The sequence below is a fragment of the Apus apus genome, chromosome 19 (genome assembly GCF_020740795.1).
Source record: "Apus apus isolate bApuApu2 chromosome 19, bApuApu2.pri.cur, whole genome shotgun sequence".
NCBI lineage: Eukaryota > Metazoa > Chordata > Aves > Apodiformes > Apodidae > Apus > Apus apus.
In genome coordinates, this window is record NC_067300.1 from 7,019,743 (window position 1) to 7,030,324 (window position 10,582).

A 10,582-nucleotide genomic window follows, 5' to 3' on the forward strand; every position below is an offset into this window, starting at 1 on the left:
AAGGGGCTATTTAAGAAACAAGATTACCCCAAGGAGCTTAGGTGTGACGCCCTTTAGGTTCCTTGAATGCTGCTTCCCTGTGGGTGTTGGTGAAATGGAGGGGATTTCCCCCTTTTGTACCTGTGCCTTCGAACTGGGTTTGACTGAAGCAGATGCTGAGGCATCTGTGTGACATAAAGTGTCCTTTAGTAAATTCCACAGCTGGTCAGTACTCATGAGCAATTTCACCATCCGTAGTAAACAGGGTATTGATAGGCTTGAGGAGGGTCCCTTCAGGGTAAGAGTGCAGGCAAAGGAGAGCTGTGATTGTCAGTGTCTGTGGAGCACTTTGGTCCTTGTGTCCATCAAATGCCTCTCCCAGGCATCACTCTTCCCTCTTGGGTGCCCATCCAGCGTCTTCCCCAGCCAGTGTGCTGCTGCTGTTCTGTGGAACGACACAGGCACTGGGTAAAGGTGCAGGGTAGGCAGTATTCATGATAGATTGACTCTCAGAGGAAACTGCTGGATTTTTGGCAGCCTGGGAGAGTTTCCTGCTGCTCTTGTATGTCTCAGTCATCTCAATTTCTTCTGCAGGCTGCTGCGGCTCAACAGATTCCCATTTCCCTCCACACATCCTTACAGGCCCAAGCTCAACTTGGGCTGAGGGGTGGTTTGCCTGTTTCCCAGTCTCAAGAGATGTACAGCTCCATTCAGCCCTTCAGGTAACTGCTTTGAGTTCTTGATTTCCCTGTGGCTTGATCTCTTATGTTTCTGATGGCTCCGTGCATTGATCAGATGCTCCACACTCCTCTTCCCCCCCTTGTTGACTGCTGCTTCCTTTCCCATCCTGCCAGGGAGGAGAGCAAAGATACCAGGGCACCTAAGGCTGTCTGTAGTATGCTTCTTTGGAGGACAATGACAAAGACCATCTTTGGGAAGTTAACTCAGTTGTACTGCCTACCCTCTCAAAGGGGGAGACAAATCTTGAGAAAGATGCCAGCCCACAAACCTCCTCTTTCTGCAAGCAGATTTCTAAGTGAGAAACCTTGAATTTACAGCTTACTTTAGTTGGCATATCACTGAGAAGACAAAAAAACCCAGTTTGATCAGAGCTGAGTACCTGCATAGTGAAATTAAATAACTCTTTTATAAGATACAAGTTAGCTAACAGTTCAGAACAGAATAAATGTCTGCACTTTGTTGGAGGAAAAAAAAGGAAATCTAACAGGTGTTGCAGCAACAGTGCATGTCTACAGGAGCTGTTCACTAAAACTGAAGGAGTAAGACATCCAATTCAGAGTTGGGCTGGCTGTGGGAATCATGCTCTGTAACTCCCTTTCCTGCATGAGATCATAATGACCAGAATAGTCCTTCAAGGCCTCAAAAGCCTAGACACTGGGGTTTAAAAAAAATGAAATGCCTTCTTTGCTAGAGCTGTTTGAATCTGTAATTTCTTACTCTTTTCTGCTTTGCAAATCTGCTGCAAACTTCTGGTAATCTGAATCCTCCCTTATTGCTAATCCAGAGCTCACGCAGGGTACTGATGCATAAACTTTGGATTGGACACAGTGTCATTCTGTTGAGTATTCCTGAAACACAAGGACACGGTTGTAAAGGCTTAAAAGTGGAAGTAAAAAAACCTTGTAACTGAAACGGAAAGTGGCATCACAGCTTATTTCTAAGCTGTCAGTTTAGTGGAGTCTGGGACCTGATTGTTGATTGCAAGCCAGGGGTGGCTTGGCAGGGGGGTTTTGGGGGAGTGTATACAGTCTCCAGAGGTTTATTGTGTAATGACTTGAGCGTATTTTTCTTCTCCAGGTCTCAGGTGTATATGCACCCCAGTCTGTCTCAACCCAGCACCATGGTCCTGACAGGAGGCACTGCTCTGAAGCCTCCGTATTCTGCCTTCCCAGGCATGCAGCCCTTGGAGGTGGTGAAAACCCAGTCTGGGTCCCCCTATCAGCCCATGAATGGAAGCCAGACACTGGTTTATGAAAGCCAGATAAACCAGGCGGCTGGTATGGGAGCCTCCCAGATGATGGACTCTCAGCTTACGCAGGTTAGGGAGCAGGGCTTGCAAGTCACTCCCTTGTACAGGCTCTTCCACAGCCACTTGTTTCTGAGGCTGGGTTGAAACTAGTGTTTGTGTTGAGTCATGTGTTTGTGTGAACTGAGCTCTTTGTAAAGAGGCAAAAGATTTCCCCAAGAGACTCTGTTCTGTGAACCATTGTTTCAAACATGCAGCACCTTATTTAATGAGATTCTTGCTAATTACTTGTCTGTCCCTGCTGAGATGTCACTTTGTAACTTGGAAGTCCATATAGATGTTTCGTGCAGCTCAAACCTTGCAGTACTTCATGCATAGGAGGCCATGATGCAATAGTTGTCCTAAAAGTACCTCTTCTGAGACCCAAATCCCAGTCATCTCCAGATTGAACTCGGCTGCCAGGGTAACTAGGACCTTTTATTTACAAGTTCATCAATCTTCTCAATTCCTCTGTTATCCTGGTCTAATTTACAACTTCTGCTGATCTGTTTGGCAGCATCTTAACAAGAATTTGATTGTGTGAAAAGTTTTTGTAAAGTATGGTTCAGATAAAAGACATTGAATCCTGCTGTGAGCATAGCTGTATTTGTGGACATGTGTTCTGATTCTCTGGAGAAGTTTGATACTTTTATTAAACTCATCTTACATTTATTTTATGCAACATGTTAAGGTTTATTTTTTGTTTAAGGATGGATGTTTATGTTGCGACTGACATAAAAAGTTATTCTTGAAAGTAACTTAGCTGAGGGAAATATATATAGATAATACTGGCAAGCTAAATACTTGAAGAAATGCTTTATCCATCATAAGCCAGTAACTTGGTCTCTTTTGCCAGCCTTAGATTTATGTATTGATTTATTTAGGACAAAGAGTTGTCAAAGAACCTCCCAAATCCAGCAAGTGAGAACTGCCAGATGAATCAGAGGGAACAGGAGACTCTTGAGAGCCTGAGCTGCATTTTTTACAAATCACTTAATTATTACCATCACCAGCTTGAAGCTGGCTGCAGATCATACAGCTGAGGTCACCGTCGCTTTCTCTGGAGGCCTAGTCCTCAAAATGCTTTGGTATGAAAATGTAGCAGACTTTCTGGTTTGGGCTTCAAAGCTGCAAATGGAGTGGGTGACACTGAGCTGTCTGGCACTGCCAGCATAGCAAGAGCAAATGCACCCATGCAGCAGCCATGAGGGAGACTGAAAAAGTGGTTGATGGTTCCAGGCAGGAGGAAAGCCCCGTGCCATGAGTTCAGTTATGTTAAATCAATGCCGTGTTAAAAGCCCAGCTGACAGGGTGTTGGCAACACTACCAGAAGACCTATTTCAGTGTGAAGGTCCCTCTGTTACATAGATTTGCATTTACTCTGTTCCAGACAGCACTGCTGGGGAGCTTCCTTCTAGCAGTGCTTTGTGTGCAGGTTATTAGGAGGCAGCGTGTCAAACACGAGGCTGTTACTGCCATTAAGTTAACTACATGTCCTTGTCACACAGCTAACGATGCCTGTGCCTGGCTCCCAGCTTCCTCTGCCCCGCTACGGCTCTGGCCAGCAGCCCCTGATTCTGCCACAGTCCATCCAGCTTCCTCAGGGGCAAAACCTGCCTGTAGGAGCTCCCCGAAGAATCCTCCCTCCTGGATCCCAGCCTTCTGTTCTTGCTACCAGCAGGGAGGTGAGGATTAACTCCTGCCTGCTCATTTTAGCATTATTAACCCCTCCTGCATTGAAGTTTCATTCCTTGATCTTGCTTGTTAAAGGGGAGACTGGCTTGTTTGGGATCCTTAAATATCAAAGCCAAGGATTGGTATTAAATTGAAGGAGCCCTTTTCCCCTCATCTCCGAAGTTCAAGCCAGCAGTTTTCCAGGTTTTGCTGCTGGTCATCATTCTGTTTCCAGGGAGCCACATCCTGCCTTGATCCAGTTTGGAGTCTCCAGTTTTATTACATGTTTACACAGGTTTCCCCAGAGTGCTTGAGGGGTGGTGAGCTCCAGACACAGTTGGAATACTGCCCAGATATTTCACACTCTTGTGAAGCTTGTCCATTTGAGTAGGTATATTAATGTCATGTCTGGTTTGATGGATTCGTATCTTAAGTTTGTCTGTTATAGGGGAGAGAGAGCACAGCAGTTAACTTCCAGGTTCTGTATTTGCTTGTGCTGCTGGCTTGTTGGTTTAATACAAGCAGATTGTTTCACAAGCCTCACTTTCTTCACCTGAAAAATGTTTCTTTTAATGGGCACAATGGGTAGAAGGGCAAAGATTTGGCTTAAGTGTTTATATATGAAGTACTGAGTGATTTGTGAATGCAAAGATGATACTCTCTCACTCATTTTCCTCTGTAGTCCTCCCAAATGGAAATGAAAGGGTTTCATTTCTCCGATGGTAAACAGAATATGTCCTCTGGAGGGTCTGTACCATCACCACATACGTACAGGTAAAATGTTTACAGAACTTAGCCTCTCTAGTCAGAAGGGAGAAGAAGTAGAGTTCCCCGTGTGCAGTGATACGGTGCATGCATCATCCCTGTACAGGATTCACTTGGGATTTCACGTGTAGGATGTGATTACTGTATGGTCTGAATACTCTCATCAGAATGCATGATCATGGCTTTCATTTTGGGGTGTGGGCCAATGTGTACCTGACTTGGCCCTCCGTGCTTGTGGGAAGCTCAAAGTTACTTGTTTACTACATCTGAAAGACAGATTGGAATAGGTGTGTGCTGTTGTGTGTTCCTTGTTAAGGTGGAAAATTTGGGACTCGCTGAATAAACATCTTAGTTTCCAGCCTGGTCCTCTCAAGGTGCTAATGTCTAGATGTACCAAGCCTTCAGGTCATTGAGCCTTTTTAGATCATGCAATGACTTTGTGTTTCTTTCTCCTGACCACCCCACGTGTTGTCTTTTGGGCTGGGGAGCTCGCTGGTCTGCACAGCACCAACTTGTGCCCTGTCTACTGCTGCTTTCTGCTTTGTTTCTTTCACACGTGAATAAGGTTCTCATTCCATTGTAGAATTTACTCCATGAATATTGTCGACTCTTCGATTTCCAGGCCTAGCTCTGCCAGCCCAAGCGGGAAGCCGTCTGGACCAGCAGTTAGCATGGGCTCTGTGCCAGGACACTACGTTCCACAGGTAGTGTACCTCGGGACTTTGTTTGACCCAACAGGGTCTTCTCTTCTGTCATGCTTGTTCCTTGGACTTAGGAGTGGCAGAAAGGCCTGTGTGCTGCAGCTCTTATGTGGGAGCTTTAATTTTCCCTGCAGGGGAGAGTGAGAGTCCAAGAGTAATGCTGGGAGATTGGAAAGTGAGGAGTTATTAGAGGGTTACTTGTTTTACGGTGTCTGTGGTGTTTCTCGTTGAGTTTTTATAAACTATTTGCATTTCCAGACACGTGAGACTCTTTGAGATCATTGTGTGTCGGGTCTTTTAGGACAGCAAAGTATGACAGAATAAACCCCTGATTTTTGAAGCAAATTTGATGTCTTGCATGAGTGATGGTCACAGTTTGGTTTTTTTTTTTTTTGTATCTGCCTGGGGCCCTCTGTGCCAGCTAATGCTTGGGTTTTGTATGTCAAAAGGCAAAGCAGCGGGTGGATGAAAATAAAGCCAATCTGGGAGCAGTGAAGCTGCAAGAAACAGCCTCCACAAACCAGATGAAGCCAGTGCGCACAGGAGCGATCAAACCTCAGGCAGTCAAGGTGGAGGAGAGCAAGGCCTAGGAGCACCTGATGCCCAGCTGGTCCTGCTGCCTGAGAGGCTCTGCAGCTTAGACTGGACCCCACTGGATCTCCTGAAAATCTCACCAGATCTACTTCCTGCCCCACACTGACTGACTACAGCAACATCATCCAAGCCCCTCTCCCAACAAAGCAGTTTGAAACAGTGGATATTGACCTGCTTGCTTTAAAACAAACCAACTGTGTGACTTTTAAGTGGCTCGAGCCATTTTTATTTTTTATTTTATTTCCCCCCCCCTCATGCCCCATCCACAGGTAGCTGTGATCGCTCACTTGGCAAAGCCCATCCTTCTTCTTCCCTACTTCTGTCTCAGCAGAGTGGCAACTGGGGGAGAGGGGTTAGTTTGAGGTTTTTCATTTTAAAGGCAGCTGAGGTTTTTACAAAAAAAGCTATATCTTTGTTTATAGCAGAACTTTTATATGTTCTTTTATTTTCCTCCCCTTCTGCTTTCCTCATTCCTTCCAGAAAATAATTCCCTTCATCTAAAATTATGTTCTGACAAAACTCTGCTTAGTTTTATATACAGTTCTGTGCTATGTTGAGAATCATGACTCTTCTAAATTGAGTGAATTTGGATATATTTCTCCCCAGATTATTTAGCCTTTCAGATACTTTGATTTTTTTAAAAACAGGACAGTTATTACATTAATTGATTTCTTCAGTGTCTTTGTTTCAAGCTAGAAGCAGAGCTTGTGTTAGAAGTAAACATACTAAAGATATGTAGTAGATCAGTGCATTAATCTTGAAACTTGCACCACTCTAATTGTAGCTTTGGGGTGCCTTGTGCACAAGAAAATATGGCTTTTTGGTTTTCAGGAAAAAAACACAACACCAAATTTCTGTTGCAAGCTCATCTGGATCTAGGTTTTGGGGTTTTTTGTGGGTTTGGAACTTTTTTTATTTTTATTTTTTAGTGACTGCCAAACACACCAAAATGTAAATCATAGATTTACGGACTGTAAAATCTGTTAAGAGAAATCTCCTCACCACACACAGGTCAGAAGAGTTGGTCAGAGCCAACAGGTCTGTATGGACTACTTTTTGTAGTTGTGATGCTCTCTTTCGCTCCCTACCTTGGCTGCTCTTTGTGTCTCCTGAGACTTGTTCTGTATTGTGTTCATCCCTCGGGGCTGCTCTCCTAAGCTTTGCTCTTCCCCCTTTTCCCTAGCTCTTGCTTTCTACTCCTCTTAACTTAAGGCCTTCTGTAAAATTGGCAGAGAAACACATTGGTAAGGGAGCCCCTCTGCAGGGCAGCCATTTTAGCACACTTGGAACCTCCTTTTTTGTGTTGGAAGCGCACAGAGGCAGTTTGGAATCAGCCTTTTATTCTCCTCCAGATAAACAGCAAAGGGTTCTTTGTTTTTGATGCATAGAGCATGTATGCAGTGTCATCACCTCACACTTCTCACCAGTGTTGAATGACCTATGAAAGGAAGGTCCTAGTGGGATGGTGGGAGGGGTGGGTTTTTATTTCTTTGGGTGTTTGGGTTTGATTTGTGTGCGTGTGTGTAGATTTTAGGATGGGCTTTTCCAAGTTCCTGGCAGTGCTTGGAGTCCTTCAGCTGACCGTAGTCTTCAGTAAACTCAGCTACTTTCAGCTCTCTTGGTTTGTGCTGTTTAGCTCTTTCAAAAAGTAAAGTAGGCTGGTCACTCTGAAGTGAGGGAAAGAAAACTTGGGTTTTTGCAGGAGACAATAGCTTGCAAACTGTCTGTGCCGTCTGCCTCTGCTAGGTGGCAGCAAGTCGTTTGGTGGTGGTTCCAAAGAAGCTATTTTGAACAAAGAATGTATTCGGGAAGGGATCTGAAAGGTGTTCTTGTTTCTTAGTTTGCTTTCTTTTCCCCTGCTTTCTGGGAAAGATCCTTCTTAACTTTCTAGGGATGCATTTGAAGTTTTAAGCTAGGTATAAATAAGAATTTTATACAGTAGCTTTAAAGAGCTTAGAAACCTAAACTAAGTTAGACATAGTAATGTACCCTCTCCACAGGTGTCCCCATTGACACGGCAGAGAGCCCGAAGGGAAAGGGATAGGATGGTACTTGGAGAAAAATAAAACCTCTTATTTTTTTCTTTTCCCCTCATGTTTTATGGATTTTTAACTCAAGAGCAGAGTGTGCCAGCATCTCTCTAGCATCCACCGTAGAGTACAGGGTTGGAGATTAAGTGACAGATATTTCTCCAGCCTTCAGACATTTCCCAGACCTGCATCCTCATCTGCTAGTCCTGCTCCCAACATTTTCCAAAGATTGCTCCACCAGTAAGTTATCCCACTGCCCTTTCAGTTTTCTTCCTTGGAATATCATGAACAACAGAATTGTCTGATTATTTTTTTCTTTTAATTATCCTTCTGCCCAGCTGGCCCTAGCTAACGTCAGCCCAGAATCTAACTGTAATGGCTAAAGAGACTTATCCAAACCCCCCTCTTCTCATCTCTTTCCTACCCTACACACACTACTCGTGCTTTACAAAGACACTAACCTCTTTCCTCCCACCTCTATGACTTGAAAATGGTCAAATGTGTTGGAGAAACTGGGTTATTGCTAGATAAAAGTTACTGCAGTACCTCTGGTGTAAATGCCATCAGAACTACAATACTTCCTGTTGAAAAAGGTCACCCTTCTTTCTCTTTTAATGCCTCCATTCCTTCCCCCAACAGAATAAAACACTAGAATTTATTTATGCGTATTTGATGTTGTAGGTCTAGGTGAAAAAGTAATTGTTTCACTGCTCTATTTATATATTATGTCTGAATTATTCTGTGCAGGAAAGGCCAAGAAATGCATGTGAGCTTCGTTCCATTCCTCACCTTTGCCTGACTGTCAGCTGCAGTTGGCAAGACTCTCGTTCACTTAATGGAGTTTTGTGTGATGGAAAGCAGTTTTAGAGCCCAAATTTCTATGGTGCAATATCTTTCTTCTCTGGCATCTATTTCCGTTTGTTTGTTTAAAGCTTAGTACAAGGTTAGTGCAGTTTGTGGTGCTCTCGACTCAAAAGGAAAGTCTCTGATCCTCAAGGTGCAGAAATGCCAAGGGTGCTGGAAGGCTGCCACAGCTTCAGCCTGGGGAAGAGGAGAATGGAGATGAATAGGGTGGGGATACGGTTTATAGGGGGATAATTCTGCTTGCCATCTCCACTGCTGAAGGGTCAGGCCCTAATGATTTAATTCCTTTGCAAGTTGCTTTTGCTTTGACTGGAAAGCTACCAAATTGCAGGCTCCTTCTGCTAGGAAAGGTGCAGGGTGTGGTGGGAGGGGGGGGGGAAATCTGTATTTTCAAGTGACAGTGGGTGAAGCAGAAATATTCAGGGGCTGGCTTTGCTGCTTGAAGCAGGTGTGTCATCAGTCCCATTGTATGCAGAGTAATTCATGCTCTAGTGGCTGCATTCAGTGCTGCTTTTCTCTCCAGCCTGATTTTAGCTCTTAATTTAAAAAAAAAAGAAAAAAGAAAACAATAGGAAAAAAAATAGGTTAGGGAAGAAAAAAAGGAGAAAAAAAAAAAAAAGGTGCTCCAGTAGATTTTTTTTTAAATGACAAGTGGATGCAGCACAGTCCCAGGGATGCAGGGATTCCTGTTGATCCTCAGTTGGCTCCTGGCCCTGCCCCGTGGCAGCTGGACAGTGTCAGTACCTCGGGGTGTGTTGGCAGCCCCTTGGACTCGCTGTGTTTGTGCTCACCCAGAGGCATTGCTCAGTTTCCCTTTCAGTTTCCTTGCAAGAATGCTGCAAAGCTACAAGCTGCCCTGTGGTTCCTGTGTGTTTATAGATATATATTAAAAAAAAAATAAAATGAGCCTAGCATTTTTGCTACATCTCACCTTTTGGCAGGCTGCTCCGTTCAGTCCCAAGCCAGCACCGCTGCATGCTGAGCTCTCCTTCTGTTGAGTTTTGTTAACCTCCCATTTTGCCTCTTGACTGGTTAATTCCTCATCGCACGGGTTATTTTTGGCACACAGCAGCCCAGTTTCCACGTGAGAAAGGTGTATCTGTAAGAATTCCTTCTCGGCAGGCATCAGGACACTTAATTGTGGCCCACGGACAGAGAAGGTGTGTTTTGCTGCCAGCAAAGAGATGGCAGCAGTCCAGCTGCTGGGCTTTTTTGTTTGTCCTAATCCAAAAACCAGATTTTCTTCGTGGCTCTAGACACCCACGGCTTGTCCTGCTTCCTGAAGATGTCCCAGCCCCATCCTTGACCATTCCCTGGGAATGGCAGCAGTGAGGCGCTCACCCTTAGCATGTCTGGAGGCATCATCCTTAGCTGGGATCCTCCCTCCTGTTCATTATCAGTTGCATCTCTTGTTTCTCAAGGGGATCCTGTGCTCCTTCAAGCTTTTTAACCTCATGACCTGTACATTTTTTTTTTTTTTGGCCTTTCCTCTCTTTTGTCTTTTCATGTAGACCAGATATTTGAAAGGGCAGACGATGGATAATTGTGTAACGTGCAACCTGTTTATATTTTTTGGAAACTTTTACTTGGACCGGAACTCGAATCACGGCATCACCAGGCCAGTTGTGGCACACTCTTTATTGCCCTTTTTCCTCGTTTCAGTACCTATTGTTTCTCCTTTCAAATATGTGATTGTATTAGCTCTTTCCATATGAAAGAATTCTCCTTATTTAAATAAAAAAAAATAATAAAAAAATAAAGCAGATTATGCTTTTCTCAAATCCCCCAGGCCCTAGACTTGTTCTTTTGGTGGAAGACTTGAATGGTTTGGGGGGGTTTTATTTTGTTGTTGTTGAGGGGAGGTGGCCCTTGCAGAGATAGGGGGGGCTGTGAGAGGGTAGGGATGCGGTGGGAGAGGACAGAGCTTTTTGGGAGGCTCCGGGCAGCAG

At 44.4% G+C, this 10,582-nt stretch overlaps 1 protein-coding gene across 10 annotated transcripts in view; it reads left to right on the plus strand.

The window, feature by feature from the left end:
- The window catches only part of PRRC2B (proline rich coiled-coil 2B), a 46,675-nt gene extending 36,261 nt beyond the window's left edge, over positions 1 to 10,414 (plus strand). For 7 of the 10 annotated variants that reach the window (XM_051636381.1, XM_051636379.1, XM_051636383.1 and 4 more), the window contains 6 exons: positions 574 to 701; positions 1,798 to 2,038; positions 3,514 to 3,690; positions 4,362 to 4,453; positions 5,028 to 5,148; positions 5,595 to 10,414. In XM_051636381.1, the coding sequence (XP_051492341.1) occupies positions 574 to 701; positions 1,798 to 2,038; positions 3,514 to 3,690; positions 4,362 to 4,453; positions 5,028 to 5,148; positions 5,595 to 5,735 (900 nt within the window). In that variant the 3' untranslated portion in view covers positions 5,736 to 10,414. Of the gene's footprint in view, positions 1 to 573; positions 702 to 1,797; positions 2,039 to 3,513; positions 3,691 to 3,974; positions 4,454 to 5,027; positions 5,149 to 5,594 lie in introns of those variants that run through there. The other 3 variants (XM_051636384.1, XM_051636385.1, XM_051636388.1) reach the window with 2 other exon arrangements.
- The last annotated feature ends 168 nt before the right edge of the window (positions 10,415 to 10,582 follow it).